This window comes from Microcaecilia unicolor, chromosome 2 (genome assembly GCF_901765095.1).
Source record: "Microcaecilia unicolor chromosome 2, aMicUni1.1, whole genome shotgun sequence".
NCBI classification, from domain to species: Eukaryota; Metazoa; Chordata; class Amphibia; order Gymnophiona; family Siphonopidae; genus Microcaecilia; species Microcaecilia unicolor.
In genome coordinates this window covers 658,075,212-658,095,918 of record NC_044032.1, presented here as the reverse complement: position 1 = coordinate 658,095,918, position 20,707 = coordinate 658,075,212, and the positions used below count along the sequence as shown (strand labels likewise).

Sequence of the window (20,707 nt, the reverse complement as noted above, 5' to 3'; positions counted from 1 at the left end):
CCAACCACCAACCCCTCTTCCCCCCACCTGCTCCGCCACCCAATTTTATCTAATGTTCTGAGGATCCATTCCTTCTGCACAGGATTCCTTTATGCATATTCCACGCATGTTTGAATTCCGTTACCGTTTTCATCTCCACCACCTCCCGCGGGAGGGCATTCCAAGCATCCACCACCCTCTCCGTGAAAAAATGCTTCCTGACATCTTTCCTGAGTCTGCCCCCCTTCAATCTCATTTCATGTCCTCTCGTTTTACCGCCTTCCCATCTCCGCAAAAGATTCGTTTGCGGATTAATACCTTTCAAATATTTGAACGTCTGTATCATATCACCCCTGTTCCTCCTTTCCTCCAGGGTATACATGTTCAGGTCAGCAAGTCTCTCTTCATACGTCTTGGAACGCAAATCCCATACCATTCTCGTAGCTTTTCTTTGCACCGCTTCCATTTTTTTAACATCCTTCGCAAGGTACGGCCTCCAAAACTGAACACAATACTCCAGGTGGGGCCTCACCAATGTCTTATACAGGGGCATTAAAACCTCCTTTTTTCTGCTGGTCACACCTCTCTCTATACAGCCTAGCAATCTTCTAGCTACGGCCTCCGCCTTGTCACACTGTTTCGTCGCCTTCAGGTCCTCAGATACTATCACCCCAAGATCCCTCTCCCCGTCTGTGCCTATCAGACTCTCCCCGCCTAACACATACGTCTCCCTTGGAATTCTACTCCCTAAGTGCATCACTTTGCATTTCTTCGCATTGAATTTTAATTGCCAAACGTTAGACCATTCTTCTAGCTTCTTCAGTTCTTTTTTCATGTTTTCCACTCCCTCCGGGGTGTCCACTCTGTTGCAAATCTTGGTGTCATCCGCAAAAAGGCATTCTTTTCTATTTCCAGTATCCACGATGAATTGTAAGCCACATTGAGCCTGCAAAAAGGTGGGATAATGTGGGATACAAATATAATAATAAAAGACGTATGAGGAGAGAGTTGATGACCTGAACATGTATACTCTGGAAGAAAGGAGAAACAGGGGTGATATGATACAGACGTTCAAATATTTGAAAAGTATTAATCCGCAAACGAACCTTTTCCAGAGATGCGAAGGAGGTAGAACGAGAGGACATGAAATGAGATTAAAGGGGGGCAGACTCAAGAAAAATGTCAGGAAGTATTTTTTCACGGAGAGAGTAGTGGATGCTTGGAATACCCTCCCGTGGGAGGTGGTGGAAATGAAAACAGTGACAGAATTCAAGCACGCTTGGGATAAACATAAGGGAATCCTGTTCAGAAGGAATAGATCCTATGGAGCTTAGCCGAGATTGGGTGGCACAGCCGGTGGCGGGGATAGTGCTGGGCAGACTTATACGGTCTGTGCCCTGAAAAGGACAGGTACAAATCAAGGTAAGGTATACACAAAAAGTAGCACATATGAGTTTATCTTGTTGGGCAGACTGGATGGACCATGCAGGTCTTTTTCTGCCGTCATCTACTATGTTCCATATCATCATGCTGATCAATCCATAGACTGGTGGGTTGTGTCCATCTACCAGCAGGTGGAGATAGAGAGCAATCCTTTTGCTTCCCTATATGTGGTCATGTGCTGCCGGAAACTCCCCAGTATGTTCTCTATCTCAGCAGGTGGTGGTCACACACAGCAGCAGCTCTGGCTAGGTCTCCAAGCCTAATTTTTAGGTTTTGTTGAGTACCTGGGGTTGAGGGCTCTTCTTGAGCAAGTGCAAACCTGGTGGTGCCAGGTCCCTCCTTTTCTCCCCCCTCCCGCTGACTCCGTTTAAAAAAAAAAAAAAAATTGATGTCCTTTAAGGGCGTTTATTTCAACGTTTTATTTCAGCGTTTATTACAGCTGCTCACTGGGCCACCAGTTCGTTACAGCTCGCAGCGAGAAGCAGGTAATTTTACCTTTTTATAGCGGGCAGGGGGTTCCCCGTTCGGTCTCCTCGTGGCCTATGGCGTCGGAGGGCGAGGGCGCGAAGATTCGCTCCCCGGTCCGCGTATGTGCGTCTAGCGAGGATGCGGGGGTTTCAAAACCTGAATCGCCTTTGTTGAGCATCACTTTGGAGTCCTGTCAGTGTCCCGGTTCTTCCTCAGGTATGACGGTTTTTCCCTTGGACCTAGCGGTGCGCAAGGCGCTGAGCTGGTGGCTGAGGACAGACAAGTTGTCCGCAGGAATGCCTCTTTTGACCCCGGAGTGGGTTGTCACGATGGACGCCTCTTTGACGGGCTGGGGAGCCCACTGCTTGGGAAGGACAGCGCAGGGGCTCTGGTCTCCTGCAGAGGCAAAGTGGTCTATCAACCTCCTGGAACTCAGAGCCATTTGGTTGGCGCTTTTGGAGTTTCTCCCGGTACTGGCGTTCAAGCCAGTACGGGTCCTGTCGGACAATGCCACGGCTGTGACCTATGTCAATCGCCAGGGAGGTACCAAGAGCGCCCCTCTCTAGCCAAGGAGACCATGAATCTATGCCAGTGGGCGGAAGCAAACCTGGAACAGCTGTCGGCGGCCCACATTGCGGGAGTCATGAATGTCAAGGCGGACTTTCTCAGTCGCCATACCTTGGATCCCGGAGAGAGCAGTTATCGGCTCAGGCGTTCTTGGACATCACGAAGCTCTGGGGCCAGCCGAGCCTAGATCTGATGGCGTCATCGGCCAATTGCCAAGTGCCGCGCTTTTTCAGCAGAGGACGGGACCCTCGATCTCTGGGAGTAGATGCTCTCCTCCAACAGTGGCCGACACAGGAGCTTCTCTATGTGTTCCCGACCTGGCCCATGTTGGGCAGGGTGCTAGACCGGGTGGCAAAGCATCCCGGCCGCGTAATCCTGGTGGGTCCAGACTGGCCCAGATGTCCCTGGTATGCGGACTTGATCAGGCTCTCAGTGGTCGGCCCTCTGCGGCTGCCAGCTGAGCAGGGCCTGTTGCATCAGGGTTCTGTGGTGATGGAGGATCCCTCCCCCTTTGGTCTTACGGCCTGGCTATAGAGCGGCAGCGTCTGAGGAAGAAGGGCTTCTCAGACAAGGTCATCGCCACTATGCTGAGAGCGAGGAAGCGCTCTACTTCTACTGCTTACGCCAGGTTTTGGCGTACCTTTGCATCGTGGTGTGAGGCAGGCTCACTTTCTCCCTTCACTGCTCCAATTTCTTCAGTGTTGGCGTTCCTGCAAGAAGGTCTGGAGAAAGGCCTGTCGCTCAGTTCCCTTAAAGTCCAGGTAGCGGCTCTGGCTTGCTTCAGGGGCCGCCTGAAGGGTGCTTCCCTGGCTTCGCAGCCAGATGTGGTGCGCTTTCTCAAGGGAGTTAATTACCTGCGCCCTCCTCTGCACTCAGTGGTACCTGCGTGGAATCTCAATCTGGTGCTAAGAGCCTTGCAAAAGCCGCCTTTTGAGCCCTTTTCAAGGGCATCTCTGAAAGACCTGACGTTGAAAGCAGTCTTTTTGGTGGCTATCACTTCAGCCAGAAGAGTTTCCGAGCTCCAGGCGCTATCATGTCGAGAGTCTTTTCTGCAGTTCACTGAGGCAGGAGTGTCTATTCGCACAGTGCCTTCCTTCCTGCCCAAGATTGTTTCTTGCTTCCATGTGAATCAGCAGCTCTGTCTCCCATCTTTTCGTAGGGAGGACTACCCAGAGGAGTACTCTGCTCTCAAATATCTAGATGTGAGACGAGTCATCATCAGATACTTGGAAGTGACCAATGATTTCCGGAAGTCGGATCGTCTGTTTGTCCTGTTTGCAGGTCCTCGTAAGGGTCTGCTGGCTGCTAAGCCTACAGTGGCAAGATGGATCAAGGAAGCCATTGCAGCGGCTTATGTGGCCGCGGGGAAGGTGCCGCCTATCCGGCTGAAGGCTCACTCCACTAGAGCTCAGGCGGCCTCGATGGCAGAGGCTGGGTCCGTCTCCTTGGAAGAAATTTGCAAGGCAGCAACTTGGGCATCGGCTCATACCTTCTCTAGGCATTACCGCTAGACTGTGGCTGCTCGGGCGGAGGCCCGGTTTGGAGCTTCAGTGTTGCGGTCAGGGATTTCTATGTCTCGCCCTGGGTGAGTACTGCTTCGGTACATCCCACCAGTCTATGGATTGATCAGCATGATGATATGGAAGGTAAAATTATGTATCATACCTGATAATTTTCTTTCCATTAATCATAGCTGATCAATCCATAGCCCCTCCCAGATATCTGTACTGTTTTTATTCTGGTTGCATTTCAGATTCAAGTTTAGTCTTCAGTTCCTGTTCAGGAGGACTTCGTGTTCAAGTTTTTTCAGTTGGATTCTTCAGGAGTTGAGACGATTTTGTGTTAGTGAGCTGCTGCATTCCTCTCCCCTCCATTTTACGGGGCTGGATTGAGACCTAAATACTGCCGGCGCTCCCTCCCGCTTCGTGCGGTTGTAGGGCAGCTTTGTACCCCTCCCGCTTCGGCGGTGTTAGGGTCGGTCAGCTCCTCCCGCGGTTGCTGTTGCAGGATAAGCCAGATCCCCCCGCATCGGCGGGGTGGTGTCCCTCCCCCGCTCCGCGGGGATGAGCTGGACAGATTCCCTTCCCCCACTTGTGTGGGGTTGAGCTGGGTTAATTCCCCTCCCCCGTTTCGGCGGTGGTGAGCTGGGCAGAGTGTCCCTTTGTGGGTGTAATTCTCTAAGTGCTGAGTCCTGCGGATGGAGCTTTGATATCGACATATTGAGGAGTTTCCGGCAGCACATGACCACATATAGGGAGGCAAAAGGATTGCTCTCTATCTCCACCTGCTGGTAGATGGACACAACCCACCAGTCTATGGATTGATCAGCTATGATTAATGGAAAGAAAATTATCAGGTATGATACATAATTTTACCTTACTATGAAGCTTCCAAAATTGCTGACACATTCAAAGAAGGTTCAGCTTGTGCAGTCAATTGTTCTTCTGTTGGCTTACTTGCTATATAGTATACTTGAGAGAAAGGGGGAATAGCTTCATCCGTATCCCCAAATATTTCCTTAATATATCTATTCATCATTTCCGTCGGTGTTGGGATCTCAACGTCGTTCTCACCCAGCTGATGAAATCTCCTTTTGAGCCACTGAATTCCTACCATCTGAAGTACTTGACCTGGAAGGTCATTTTCTTGGTGGCTGTTACTTCAACTTGTGGGGTCAGTGAGCTTCAGGCCTTAGTAGTGCATTCACCTTACACCAAGTTTCATCACAACAGAGTAGTCCTCCACACGCACCCTATGTTCCTGCCGAAGGTGGTGTCGGAGTTCCATCTGAACCAGTCAGTTGTCTTGCCAACATTCTTTCCCCATCCTCATGCCCACCCTGGCGAAAGCAGTTTGCATACCTTGGATTGCAAGAGCGCATTGGCCTTTTACGTGGAGCGGACAAAGCCCTTCAGACAGTCTGCTCAATTGTTTTTCTCCCAACAGGAGGGGAGTCGCCATCGGAAAACTCACTATCTCAAATTGGCTAGCAGATTGTATTTCATTCACTTACGCCCAAGCTGGGCTGACTCTTGAGGGCCAATTCACAGCTTATAATGTTAGAGCCATGGCGGTGTCAGTGGATCACTTGAAGTCAGCTTCATCAAAGAGATTTGCAAGGCTGCAACATGGTCATCAATCCATACATTCACATTTCACTACTGCCTTCAGCAGGAAACCCCTACGCGACAGTCGGTTTGGGCAGTCAGTGTTGCAGAATTTGTTCGGGGTTTAGAATCCAACTCCACCCCCCTAGACTTGTCTGGAATGTTTTTACGTTTGGGGAGCGTGCCAGGTGCCCTTGACCTGGATTGGCCACTGTCGGTGACAGGATGCTGGGCTAGATGGACCTTTGGTCTTTCCCAGTATGGCACTACTTATGTACTTATGTACCCATTTTTGTTCAGTTCCAGGCTGCACTCAGTTGTTTATGGTTTCAGATCAATCTGTTATGTCCTCGCCGTTGCGAGACCCAATTGACCAATGTTCATTATTTTGAGTGAGTCTGGTTGCTAGTGATACCTCACATTTGAGAACAAGCAGCCTGCTTGTCCTCGGAGAAAGCAAAAATACTTACCTGTAGCAGGTTTTGTCCGAGGACAGCAGGCTGATTGTTATCACAAACCCGGCCACCTCCCCTTTGGGGTTGTTAGTTCATTTGTATGCTTTTTGATTTAACTGAAAGGGCACTCTCGCACAACGGGTGGAAAGTCATCCACTCGTGCGTAGTTCACGCTCCAGAAGACTCTGGCAAAACTTTATCTTCTTGCTTGCAAAAATTTGCCACTTCCTAGCCCGCCACGGACATGGACCCAAATGTGAGAGCAATCAGCCTGCTGTCCTCGGAGAATACCTGCTACAGGTAAGCATTTTTGCTATATTGCAGAAGACCTTAGGAAATTGGAAGACTGGGTATCTAAATGGCAGATGAAATTTAATGTGGACAAATGCAAGGTGATGCACATTGGAAAGAATAAACCAAATCATAGTTACCTGATGCTAGAGTCCACCTTGGGGAGTCAGCACTCAAGAAAATGATCTGGGTGGTGGTCTAGGTAATACACTGAAATTTTTCTGCTTAGTGTGCAGTGGAGGCCAAAAAAAGCAAACAGGATGCTAGGAATTATTAGGGAAGGGATGGTGAATAAGACTGAAAATACTATAATGGCTGTGTATCGTTTCATGGTGCGTCCGCATCTTAAGTATTGCATTCAGTTCTGGTCGCCCTATTTCAAAAAAGATACAGTGGAATTAGAAAAGGTTCAAAGACGAGCAACCAAAATGATAAAGGGGATGGAACTCCTCTCGTATGAGGAAAGGCTAAGAAGGTTAGGGTTCTTCAGCTTGGAAAGGAGAGGGAGATATGATTGAGGTCTACAAAATCCTGAGTGGTGTGAGTGGAGTGGCATAGTGGTTAGGGTGGTGGACTTTGGTCCTGGGGAACTGAGGAACTGAGTTGGATTCCTGGCACAGGCAACTCCTTGTGACTCTGGGCAAGTCACTTAACCCTCCATTGCCCGCCACATTGAGTCTGCCATGAGTGGGAAAGCGCGGGGGACAAATCTAACAAAAAAAATGAGTAGAAGTAAATCAATTTTTTATTCGTTCCAAAAGTACAAAGACTAGGGTACACTGGAAGTTACATGGAAATACGTTTAAAACAAATAGGAGGAAATATTTTTTCACTCAATGAATAGTTAAGCTGTGGAACTCTTTGCCGGAGGATGTGGTAACAGCGTTAGCGTATCTGGGCTTAAGAGAGGTTTTGACAAATTCCTGGAGGAAAAGTCCATATTCTGTTATTGAGACAGATATGGGAAGCAACTGTTTGCCCTGGGATTTGTAGAGTGTTGCCACGATTTGGGTTTCTGCCAGGCACTTGTGACCTGGCTTAGCCACTGTTTGGAAAACAGGATACTGGGCTATATGGACCCTTGGTCTGACCGAGTATGGCTACTGTTATGTTCTAAATAGTAATTATAGGTTAAAAAAAAGAACCACAAACCTTTGCTTTAGTAAAACAGGGTTGATTAGGTGGTAAAACATCTTTTCATTTTGTTTCTCCTCTTAAATTTTGTACACATTACTGCACCAAACCTTGTGTGGAGGCAGGTCTCAAGCTTTTATGGCTGTCCTAAGTTTGCAGTTTTTCTTTTTTTTTTTTTTTTTTTGGGGGGGGGGGGGGGAGCACAAGAAAAATATCTGGTGAACTTCTGAATGGAGGCTGTGTAGAATGTCCCACTGCACACAGTAAAGAGGCAGGTGCACCACGAAAGACAATAGCAATAAACTGCACTAGTTTATTTCCAGAAGGATGATCACAAGATGCCCAGCATGTTTAGCCAAGCAGTGTGCATTGGGCTAGTCTGGAAAATATAACTTCATTGTTTTTATAACGAGAGCACTAATCTTGATGCTTAGTCCATTTAGTTATACCTAAATTCCTTGCTGTAAGTAGGGCTTCCACATAAAACAGTTATATGGATAGCTTCTATCATGAGTGTGTTCAGTGAGGCTATAAGAGCTTTGATCGCACAGAACTTTCCTTAAAGGCTCCACTAGAGTGGAAGATGAGAATTGGATGCTGTACCTTAATGTACAGAATGCCAGTGTTCAATGACCTACACCTCACTGTAGCCTACACTCCAGGTGTGAATTTGAGACTAGTTTCCTCTACAATACGTAATGATTCTATTCCTTCCACAGTGTTAGGTCATTACACATGTGGTCATTGATTTGTGGGCAGACTCTTTAGAGCAAGAACTAAGCCTGTTTTTTTCATTGTGTGAGTGCAACCCTCTTTTGAGGGGGTTACTATGGTGATGGGACTTGTCGGCTGGGGTATACCCATCCAATTTATATGTGGTATTTGTGTAGAGGTATAGTTCTGGTACAATGATATGAGAGAAAATGACACTTTAATGAAAGGGAATTGTGACTGGGGGGGAGAGGCACTGCAATATAAGTGGCATTTTAAACACGAGGTCTTTGGTTGCTCGAACCCCTGCTAGGACCCATGGAGTTGAGGGGGGTATCCCACACGGCATCATAAGCAGGGACTGTATTTGGAAATTCATCTCTGCTGAGGAGCAGAGGTTGAAGTGAAATGAGAATCCCCCCCCCCCCCCCCCCCCATGGAACAGGAAAGATACCTGTTCGGTACAGAGGCAGATCAAAGGAGCCGTGCCTTTGGGGAAGGATGGATAGGGAGGGTCCGGTCCTGGATTTAGTCTGGCAGTTGCGGATTACCCCAGCGGGACACGTGCTTGGTGAGGGAGCGGGCAAGCTGCAGTCCCATGTTATCCTTCTGGTTGGGATAGGCTTGAGTGTTAAGAGCCAAGTGGACATTTGAGACTGAGAAACGTCCATCTGATCAATACCCTTGGATTGCCCCTGAGACAATGAGTGGATGACTGGCAGATTTTGATGCAAGAGGTTCATGTTTATGTTCACTGTTTGTTAAAAGCAGCCTTTGGAGTGAGAGTGAATTTTTGGGGGGCTATGTTTGAATTACAAAGGTGATGGCACAAACCTCCCAGCCTACCTACGTGCAGATTACTGCAATGGAATCTATGCGGGATGTAAAGAACAACTCACAAAAAAACTCCAGACTGCCCAAAACACAGCAGCCAGACTGATATAGACTGATAGCGCTAAACCCCTTCTAGAAAAGATGCACTGGCTCCCAATCAAAGAACGGATCATCTTCAAAATATGCACATTGGTCCACAAAATCATCTACGGCGTAGTCCCAGGATACATGACAGACCTAATAGATCTACCAACTAGAAACACTCAGATCAGCACGATCATACCTAAACCTACATTACCCAAACTGCAAAGAGCTAAAATACAAAACAACTTATGCATCTAGCTTCTCCTACATAAGCGCACAACTATGGAATGGACTCCCATATGCTGTGAAAACAATACATGACCACCTAAATTTCAGGAAGTCATTAAAAACCCACCTCTTCAAAAAAGCTTATCCTAACGATCCAACATAAATCCCCACACCCTGCAACACAACATAATCAAAGATCGTACTGGACAATTTACTATCCTGTTTCCCCTCGACCCATGACGCCTGATTCACCTCTATCTCATTTGACCACAACACAATCTTGTATTTGTTATCAACCGAAATAGCAAACGCCTTTATGGTACTTTGTAAGCCACATTGAGCCTGCAAATAGGTGGGAAAATGTGAGGTATAAATGTAACAAATAATAATAACCTGGCTCCAGCCTGTGCCCAGCTCTTCAGACATTATTTTTTCTACGCCATGGTCTGGGTGCCTGCCCTAAAAAGCTTAGCTGGCATCCAGTACTGTGTGATTGGGACAAGGGTTATATCTGTTTTGTAATTGTGACATTGGTAATGGTATCGATTGCATTGTGTCCCTTTATATTGATAAAACAAGGAGTTAGTTCAGAGATTGCATTTTGCATACAGGAACACAAATATTGCAATGATAAACAAACAATAATTGAACATGTTTTTTGATAGTGCTGCTTCATAAATTTTCTTTGTTTCTGTGTAGAGTAACTGCGGGCAGAAGATTAAGATTCGCCGTGTATTGATGAACTGCCCCGAGATAGTGACTGTCGGTTTAGTCTGGGATTCAGATAACTCCGATTTGACGGACGATGTTGTGCGGATTCTGGAAACACAGCTTTATCTTCCAGGGGTAAGTAGACCATTTTTTCACATAACTGAAGACCAAGAGTTTTACACAGTCTTCTAATTCCATCTGTATATATGAAACTGCAGAAATGAAAAAAAATTGTCCAGTGTGTGACACTGATCTGCGTTGCTCAGTCCGGAATTTTGCCAAAGCTAAAAATAGAGCTTCCATAGCGTCCCTTCAGATCAATCCAGAGACTTGTGTGTTATGCCCCTCCTCCAGCAGGTTAGATAGAGAGAACTCTGAAGTTTCCCTCTAGAGGGTATGTGCAGCCATCCAAACTCAGTATTCTCTCTATCTAGCAGGTAGAAGGACATACTGTGCAGCTCTGGATTCCAGAGCTCCTATCCCGTTCCCTCGGGGGTGTTGAGCTTTTGGTGGGGTTGAGATGCAGATGCACATTTGGGATACACCTGGTGGTGCCAGGTCCCTACCCTTCTCCCCCTGGCAAGTGGGCAAATTTGATGAAAGGTAGTCTCCTCAAAAAAAACTCCTTTCATTTGACGGCAGTGCCCTCTACAAGCACTAAGTATTTACAGTGCTAGGAGAATAGCCGTTCAGCTTTCCTTGAATGTGAGCAGCGCTAACAGCAGTCTGTAAGTAGATTTTTGGGTTACCATGTCTGTTCCTTCGGAGTCGGTGAAACGCTGTTCGCGCTGCGGAGCGCGCAGGTCAGCGTCGGGGGTTTGTGAGACGTGTTCGGCACCCGGCTTCTCCAGCCCTACCGAAGTTACTGACCGCGAGTTGAGCCCCAATGCTGCGCAGCGAGGTGAGGCGAGTTTGGCGGGAAGCGTCGGTCTCGGGCCGGTGCGTGCCTCCGCCATTTTCTCTCTGAAGCCTGTCAGGCCAGAAACAGTGCGAGCCTGTTGGAGGGAGTCGCAGTTCCGGAGGGTAGTGCAAGTACGGGAGCGGAGACGCAAGCGGTATCGGGCTTTTCTCCGGCTTTCGTTTTATTGATGCATGAGGCTTTTTTGTTGTGCTCTGAGGCAGACCGACAGCCGGCAACCATTTTAGCAGCGCCAGCGGGTTTAGACTCGCAGCCAAGTAGGCAGCAGGCTAAGAGGTCTCGGGTGGATTTTGAGCACCCCATTACCGTTGATTTCACTCAATCAGATTTGGAGGGTGAGGTGGAATTGGTGGGTTCAGATCCTGAGGAGCTGGAAGAAGGGGAGATACCACCAGCTGAGGGTGATGACCCCACAGCGGCCAGGCTCTTTAAAAGAGAGGAGCTCTATGCGCTTATAGTCCACGCTTTACAAATCTTAGATCTTTCTGCTCCTGAGCCTCCGGTGCCGGTTAGTACCTCGATAATGTCAGGTACTCGAGCGCCCCTGAAGTTTTTTTACATTCACGAGGCTATGCAAGTTAATGTGGGTTCAATGGGAAACTCCTGAGACTTCTCTGCGGGTGGCTCGTGCTATGGGCAAGCTTTGTCCATTACGGCAAGAGGATTTGGACTCTTTGCAGATGCCGGTGGTGGATTAATTAGTTACGGGTGTTACCAAGAAGACCGCTTTGCCGGTAGAAGGAGGTTCGGCCCTTCGAGATCCTCAAGAAAAGAAGCTTGAGGCATCGGTGAAGTCGTCTTTTGAAGTGGCCGCGTTGATTTTGCAGGCTTCTGTGTCTGGGTCATATGTGGCTAGAGCATGTCTCTCTTGGGTACAGAAAGCGGCATCGCCGGATGACCTGATTGAGTTCCTTCCTATGTTGGAGTCAGGTTTGGCATATTTGGCGGATCTTCTGTATGATATTCTTTAGAGCGTCAGCTAAAGGCGTTTCTTTGGCGGTCTCGGCTAAGCGCTGAATCTGATTTTGAAACATTGGGCTGCTGATCTCCCTTCTAAATCCCGCTTACACGGTTACCTTTTAAAGGAAGGCTTCTATTTGGTCAGGAACTGGAACAGATTGTTAAGGACTTGGGAGAGTCCAAGGGTCATCTCCCTGAGGATAAATCTAAGAACCAAGGGAGACCGTTTTGACCACGTTTTAAGGAGGCAAAGAAATATAGACCTGGTAGGGTATCCGGTTTTTCAAAGCCCAGTTTTTCTCAGAAGCAGCAGCAGCCCTTTCGTCAGGACCGTAAACTTCCGCACGCAGCTCCAAGAGGTCAGCCTGGGGCCAGAGGTCCGCAATGATGGGGCCCTGGTCCAGTCCTCTCCGCCCATAGGAGGACGGCTGTCCGATTTTGGAGAGGAGTGGGCCAGGGTAACTTCAGATGAATGGGTGCTGAGCGTTATACGAGAGGGGTACAAGCTTGAATTTGCGCGTCCTCTCGCAGACAGCTTTCTAGAGTCTCCATGCAAGTCTGCGGTAAAATCTGCAGCGGTAAAGGAGACCTTGGCAGAGTTGCTTCGTCTGGGGGCAGTAGTTCCTGTGCCGGCAGACGAGTTGTGTCAGGGACGTTACTCGATTTACTTTGTAGTGCCAAAGAAAGAGGAGGCCTTTCGTCCTGTATTGGATCTCAAAGCGGTCAACAAAGCCCTCAGAATTCGGCATTTCCGCATGGAAACCCTTCGATCGGTGTTGGCAGCGGTTCAGCCCAGAGAGTTCTTAACAGCTCTCGATCTCAAGGAAGCTTACTTGCATATTCCCATCTGGCCTCCTCATCAAAGATTTCTGCGGTTCACAATATTTGGTCAGCATTTCCAATTCAGAGCCATGCCGTTCGGACTAGCCACGGCTCCTCGTACGTTCTCCAAGGTGATGGTGGTCGTGGCGCCCTATTTAAGAACCAAGGGCGGAGGCAGGAGTTTCGGTTCGGCCAGTGCCTTCTTTTCTGCCTAAAGTGGTTACACGTTTTCATCTTAACCAAGAGGTGGTCTTACCGTCGTTCAAGCGGGAAGATTACCCGGAGGATTTTCGGGCGCTACATTGTTTGGACGTTCGGAGAGCGTTGTGCGCTTATCTGGAGGCAACTAATTCATTTAGAAAGTCAGATCATCTTTTTGTTTTGTTTGCGGGAGAAAAGAAGGGCAATATGGCCTCTAAGGCGACCATTGCTAGGTGGTTTAAGGAACTGATTTCATCGGCTTATCTTTTGATGGGGAAGTCTTCTCCGCTAGGCATTAAAGCACATTCCACAAGATCTCAGGCGGCTTCGTGGGCAGAATCTCGTCTAGTGCCATGGGACGATATCTCGAAAGCGGCGACCTGGTCGTCGCTACATACGTTCTCCAGACATTATCGGATTGACGTAGCAGCGCGTGCAGATGCGGTCTTTGGAGCTTCGGTGTTGGCGGCCGGTGTAGTGCGGTCCCACCCTGGCTGAGGATTGCTTTGGTACATCCCACAAGTCTCTGGATTGATCTGAAGGGACGCTATGGAAGGTAAAATTGTCTTACCTGATAATTTTCTTTCCATTAGTCCTTCAGATCAATCCAGAGTCCCTCCCTGTAATGTGAACTCGTGATTTGAGATATTTTTCAGCTACTCAGTTAGTTCTGTTCATGTTCTTGTTTCTTGGGTTGAACGGTTACTAGGTTTTGTAGTTTTAATTTCCTACTCATTCTGTTAGCAGCATGGAGTTTTCTTCAAGATTATGCTGCTGTTTTAGAGGCAGGAGACTGTATTTGCTTGTTTCTACTGCTTTGGTATCATGTATACTGAAGTTAGGATGGCTGCACATGCCCTCTAGAGGGAAACTTCAGAGTTCTCTCTATCTAACCTGCTGGAGGAGGGGCATAACCCACAAGTCTCTGGATTGATCTGAAGGACTAATGGAAAGAAAATTATCAGGTAAGACATAATTTTACCTTTGTGGAGTTCGAGCCATGCTTCACCTTGCATACGCAGTGCCTTCCCGCCCGTCACATAAGTACATAAGTATTGCCATAATGGGAAAGATCAAAGGTCCATCAAGCCCAGCTTCCTGTTTCCAACAGTGGCCAATCCAGGTCACAAATATCTGGCAAGATCCCAAAAAAGTACAAAACATTCTATACTGCTTATCCCAGAAATAGTGGATTTTCCCCAAGTCCATTTAATAATGGTCTATGGACTTTTCCTTTAGGAAGTCGTAGAAACCTTTTTTAAAACTCCGCTAAGCTAACCGCCTTTACCACATTCTCTGGCAACAAATTTGAGTTTAATTACACGTTGAGTGAAGAAAAAATGTTCTCCAATTTGTTTTAAATTCACGACATAGCTTCATTGCATGCCCCCTAGTCCTAGTATTTTTGGAAAGCGTAAACAGATGCTTCACATCAGTTCAACTCCTCTCATTATTTTATAGACCTCTATCATATCTCCCCTCAGCCGCCTTTTCTCCAATCTGAAGAGCCCTAGCTACTTTAGCCTTTCCTCATAAGGAAGTTGTCCCATCCCCTTTATCATTTTCGTCGCCCTTCTCTGTACCTTTTCTAATTCCACTATATCTTTTTTGAGATGCGGCAACCAGAATTGAACACAATATTCGAGGTACGGTAGCACCATGGAGCGATACATAGGCATTATAACATTCTCGTTTTTGTTTTCCATTCCTTTCCTAATACCTAACATTCTATTTGCTTTCTTAGCCGCATCACACTGAGCAGAGTATTTCAAAGTATCATCAACAGGAACACCTAGATCCGTTTCTTGGTCGGTGACTCCTAACATGGAACCTTGCATGACGTAGCTATAATTTGGGTTCCTCTTTCCCACCTGCATCACTTTGCATTTGCTCACATTAAACGTCATCTGCCATTTAGGAGTGGAGGAGTGGCCTAGTGGTTAGGGTGGTGGAGTTTGGTCCTGGGGAACTGAGGAACTGAGTTCGATTCCCACTTCAGGCACAGGCAGCTCCTTGTGACTCTGGGCAAGTCACTTAACCCTCCATTGCCCCATGTAAGCCGCATTGAGCCTGCCATGAGTGGGAAAGCGCGGGGTACAAATGTAACAAAAATAAAAAATTTAGACATCCAGTCTCCCAGTCGCGTAAGGTCCTCTTGTAATTTTTCACAATCCTCACGCGAACGTGGTCTCCTCAGTTCTCTTTTTTTCTGCATGAGTAGTAGCTGTGCTTCTTTTGTCCTTTCCTCATACGCCCAGTTCTTTAGAACTCTTCAGTGCCTTTTGGCTTATTTTTCTTGTGGCTACTTTATTTGGGCCTTTTTCAGAACCTTCCTTTTTCTTTTATTTTCCCTAGTTTTATTTTGCCCAGGTTTAAGTTTTCTTCTTTTTTTTTTTCCGTCATGAGGCTGTTTTTAGGGCCTGACTTTGGTCGAATTTTACACTCAACGTGTAATTAAACTTTGGAATTCGTTGCCAGAGAATGTGGTAAAGGCGTTTAGCTTAGCGGGGTTTAAAAAAGGACTGGACAGCTTCCTAAAGGAAAAGTCCATAGACCATTATTAAATTGACTTGGGGAATCTCCACTGCTTATTTCTGGGATAAGCAGTATAAAATGTATTGAGCTTTTTCGGGATTTTGCCAGGTATTTGTGACCTGGCTTGGCCACCGTTGGAAACAGGATGCTAAGTTTGATGGACCTTTGGTCTGTCCCAGTGTGGCAATACTTATGTACTTTCTTTTTTCCGTGCCTTGTCCTTTTTTAGGCACCATCGAGTCGTTAAATTTAGCGGACGAGGTTTTCCTGTTCATGTCCACAAAGACTCCCAGTGGCTTCAAGCACTGTATCCGGTGCAGTAGGACTGTCTCAGGAACAGATACCCATTCTTGGTGTCTGCAGTGTCTTGGGCGTCACCATAGCCCTGCTAACTGTGTTCTCTGTCTTTGTATGAAGAGGACCCAGGTTTCCCAAGATGCTCAACGAGAGAGAATTTCTGGAGCCAAGTCTGGTTCCTTGGCTTTGGCATCAAAGTCGGTGGTATCGGCATCAACGTCTAGTATCACAATTGGGAGCGTCAGTAAGTATGGCTGCTTCGAGACCGTTGGACACTGGCAGCAGTGAGGCGTTGAGTGGGTCTCCACCTGTCTCGAGGCCTCCTGCTATGGAGGCCCTCCAGGACCGTTCTTCGTTTGGACTATCCATCGTTGGACCCGACCCAGAGACAATACGAGGATTCAAAGTCCTTGTCAGCACCAATGAGCCTGTGTGACACGCTTTGGGCAAAGGCCAAGAAGCATCGTTGTCGGTCTCCCTTGACACATGGTGCCAGGAGCTCTGGGGCGTTGAAGGATTTGGCACCCGAGAAGCATCGGTGCAGGGAGGATCACTCTCCCTCAGTTTCAGCAGCCATTCCAGCATATCAAAGGTACTGTTCCATCTTGTTGGCATTTCTTGGATCAGCTGTTCTTCAGGCAATTCTTTTAATCGCTGTTTATGAAGCTCTGAAGTGTTGGCAGGAACTGTGTTTGAAGTGACATACTATCTTTCGACATTTACAAGGAGCCACATCAATTCTAGCCTCTTGTATAGCAACCTTTCTCCGAGGACAAGCAGGCTGATATTCTCACGTGTGGGTGACATTACGTCGACCCCCGGAGGATTTTTAGTAAAAATCTACAAAAGTCTCTTCTGGAGCGTTCCACCGCGCACGTAGCTTCCCTCCTGTTGCGCGGTCACGCTCCTCAGTTTCTTTCCGCATATGAGGCGACACGGAGTCCTTTCTACAGCGCTTCGCTTCTACTCGCTCCTGGAGTAAAGTTTCTTCTTTTCTTCGTCATCGAAGATTGTTCGTTCCCTAACGGGTACTGTTTAAAAAAAAAAAAAAATTCCCTTTAATTTTGTTACTTTAGTTTCTTTTCCCGCTTATAAGTTTTCTTTATTTTCGTTGCAACCATAGTTAGGTCGCTTGGTTGGGATTTTTCCTCTTTTTGTGTCCACTTTTTGACACAATCGCGTCCTTTGATTGCGCGGAGGCTATTTTTCCCTCCATGTAATCGAAGACGCCCAGCGGCTTCAAGCCATACACCCGCTGCAACCGGACCATCTCTGGCACTGATCCACACTCCTAGTGCCTTCAGTGCCTTGGGCCAGACCATCTTCAGGAGAGCTGTAAGTTGTGCCTTAAAATGAAAAAGCGCACCCAGCTTTCCAGAGAGGCCCAGAGAGAGAAGCTTTTCGGGTCCGGTTCCTCGGTGTCGGCGTCGGTACCGTCGACGTTGAGTGCAGCGTTGGCATCGGGAGACCAGGTCAAGACTGCCAAGAGATCGATGCACGCTGGGAGCAGTGATGCATCGAGCGGGTCTCCACCTGCCTCGGTGCCTCCTGCTTTGCAGGCCCCCGGGACCGACCTGTATCGGACCCGGCCCCGAGGAAGCGTGTGGATTCCACGTCTTCCTCGCCGGTACCAAGGAGTCTCAGAAGCTTAGCCGAGATTGGGAGGCGGGGCTGGTGTTTGGGTGGTGGGGCTATTTCTGGGCAAGACTTTTACGTTCTGTGTCCTGAAAATGGCAGATACAAATCAAGGTAAGGTATACACAAGAAGTAGCACATATGAGTTTATCTTGTTGGGCAGACTCGATGGACTGTGCAGGTCTTTTTCTGCCGTCATCTACTATGTTACTATGTTACCAAGGAGTCTCGATGACGGGCAAAGGCCAGGAAGCACCGTCATTGTTCTCCTTCTCGACATGGAACCGCGAGCTCTGGGTCGTCGAAGCATTCGGCACCCGAGAAGCGTCGATGCCGAGAGGATCACTCTCCCTCTGTAATGGAGGTGTCGACGCGACGGTCGTCTGGCAGTCCGGTACCGGCTCCCCGGCCTCTGCAGATTCTGCCTCTGAAGCCCACACTGACACCGCAGCCTTCCCGACAGCTTCTGTGGATGAGCGCATCAAGGCTATTTTTCCTGATTTTATGGAAGCGGTGCTGCACCATTTGCGCCCGGCACTGGAGGCTCCTGCAGCACCGTGCCTTTCGTCGGTGGTGAGGTCTCCTCCGGTACTGCTTCCAGTATCAGTAGCCTCCTGGATCGACTCTCCATTGCCTTCGGTGGAGGAAGCTTCACCGGAGTCTCCTGGGGAGTCGACTTCTCGACACAGTCATCGAGGTCACCGCACCTCCATGTCGATACGGGCTTGGATCCGGGCTGCTCTTTCTGAGTTGTTAGCCCCATCCGATGATGGCTCATCTGATGAAGAATGGGGGTCATGGAGTTGTCTCTGCCGAGGATTCTTGATTCGACCCCTCACCTCAGGGGCAGCTCTCCCCTCCGGAGAGCTTGTTTTTTTCATCTTTTGTGCGGGAAATGTCTGAGGCCATTCTCTTCCCTGTGGAGACTGTGGATGAGCCCAGGGCCAAGATGCTCGAGGTCCTGGATTATCCATCTCCATCTAAGTCTTCTACCACAGCTCCTTTTCATGATACATGGGGAGCGCATGTAGATGGGCTTCATACTCAAGGAGCTTGGTCCCTTCAGGAAAAGCATCTTCAGATCAGCCTCCTGGAGTTGCGAGCGATCTGGAACGCTCTAAAGGCTTTCAGAGATAGGCTATCCAACCAAATTATTCTCGTACAAACAATCAGGTTGCGATGTACTACACAAACAAGCAAGGGGGTACCGGATCTCGCCTTCTGTGTCAGGAGGCCGTGCAGATGTGGCATTGGGCTCGCCAACACGGCATGTTTCTCTAAGCCATTTATCTAGCCAGCGTAAACAACAGTCTGGCGGACAGGTTGAGCAGGATAATGCAGCCTCACGAGTGGTCACTGAACATGGCTGTAGCCAGAAAGATTTTCCGAGAGTGGGGCACCCCCCTCGGTGGATCTTTTTGCCACTCAACTCACTACTACTACTACTACTTAGCATTTCTATAGCGCTACTAGGGTTGCAATAGTCAAGACAAGAGGTAACGAGTGAGTGGACGAGGGTTCGGGTGGTCTGTTCAGAGAGGAATGGGCGGATTTTGCTAATATAGAGGAAGAAGCAACAGGTCTTAGCTGTCTGCTGGATATGGGCAGAGAAGGAGAGGGAGGAGTCGAAAATGACTCCGAGATTGCGGGCTGACGAGACGGGGAGGATGAGGGCGTTGTCAACAGAGACAGAGAGTGGGGGAAGAGGAGAGGAGGGTTTGGGTGGGAAGACAAGGAGCTCAGTCTTCGCCATGTTCAGTTTCAGATGACGGTTGGACATCCAGGCAGCGATATCTGAGAGGCAGGCCGAGACTTTGGCCTGGGTTTCGACTGTGATGTCGGGAGTGGAGAGGTAGAGCTGGGTGTCATCGGCATAGTGATGGTACTGGAAATCATGTGATGAGATCAGTGAGCCCAGGGAAGAGGTGTATATTGAGAAAAGAAGCGGTCCAAGGACAGATCCTTGAGGAACCCCAACAGAGAGCGGGACGGGGGTGGAAGAAGAGCCATTAGAAAATACTCTGAAGGTGCGTTGGGAAAGATACGAGGAGAACCAGGAGAGGACGGGGCCCTGGAATCCAAATGAGGACAGTGTGTCAAGAAGTAAATTATGATTGACGGTGTCGAAGGCGGCAGATAAGTTGAGGAGGATAAGGATGGAGTAGTGGCCTTTGGATTTGGCAAGGAACAGGTCATTGCAGACTTTGGAGAGAGCTGTTTCTGTTGAGTGTAGTGGGCGAAAGCCGGATTGAAGCGGATCAAGGATGGCCTGAGAGGAGAGGAAATCAAGGCAGCGGCTGTGGACAGCGCGTTCAAGTAATTTGGAGAGGAAGGGTAGAAGGGAGATGGGGCGGTAATTGGAGGGACAGGTGGGGTCAAGTGATGGTTTTTTGAGAAGTGGAGTGACTACAGCGTGCTTGAAGGTGTCAGGGATAGTAGCAGTGGAGAGAGAGAGGTTGAGGATGTGACAGATTAAGGGGTTAACTGTAGGAGAGATGTTGGTAAGCAGATTGGTGGGAATGGGGTCAGAGGAACAGGTGGTGCACTTAGAGGAAGAAAGAAGGCGAGCAGTTTCCTCTTCAGTGATCTCGGGGAAGGAGGAGAAGGAGGACAGGTTAGGTTGGTTGAGGGAGTGGGTTAAGAAGTCACAGGGAGGAGAAGGCTTGGAGGTGAATTCAAGGTTTATCTTCTGCACTTTATCGCGGAAGTAGTCAGCTAGTGTTTGAGGAGAGAGTGGGGGGGGGGGGGTGGGAGCGGAGGGCACTTTAAGTAGGGAGTTGAGGGTTGCGAAGAGGCGACGAGGGTTGGAGCCAAGAGAATTGGTTAATTGAGAATAATATTCCTGTTTGGCAAGGAATAGGGAGGACTGGAAGGAGGATAGCATGAATTTGTAATTTGTGAATTCTGACAGGGTGCGAGATTTCCTCCAGAGTCGTTCAGCAGATCGGGTGCAGGAGCGAAGGTAACGGATGCAAGGGGTTAACCAGGGCTGAGGATTAATGCGCTTAGTGGGGTGAGAGACAGATGGTGCTAGGGTATCCAGAGCAGTGGAGAGAATTTCATTGTAGGTAGAGACAGCTGTGTCGACAGATTCAGAAGACGAGATGGACGGGAAGAGATTGGAGATGTGAGAGGATAGGGTAGGGGGGTCGACAGCTTGGAGATTCCTGAAGGCAGTGGTTATAGTTGGGTGAGGTTGAAGGGGAGGGTGATGAAGTGTGAGGGTGATTAGGTGATGATCTGAGATAGGAAGGACTGAGGTGCAGAAATTAGAAGGTGAGCAGGAAGAGAAGAGAACGAGGTCGAGACAATGGCCATCACGGTGA

At 48.4% G+C, this 20,707-nt stretch overlaps 1 protein-coding gene across 1 annotated transcript in view; it reads left to right on the top strand.

Annotated features, from left to right (window-relative positions):
• Positions 1-20,707, top strand: part of USP53 (ubiquitin specific peptidase 53) — a 298,888-nt gene that overhangs the window by 107,595 nt on the left and 170,586 nt on the right. Inside the window, exon 5 of the mRNA XM_030192265.1 lies at positions 10,001-10,147. Coding sequence (XP_030048125.1) covers positions 10,001-10,147 — 147 coding nt within the window. The remainder of the gene's footprint in view (positions 1-10,000; positions 10,148-20,707) is intronic.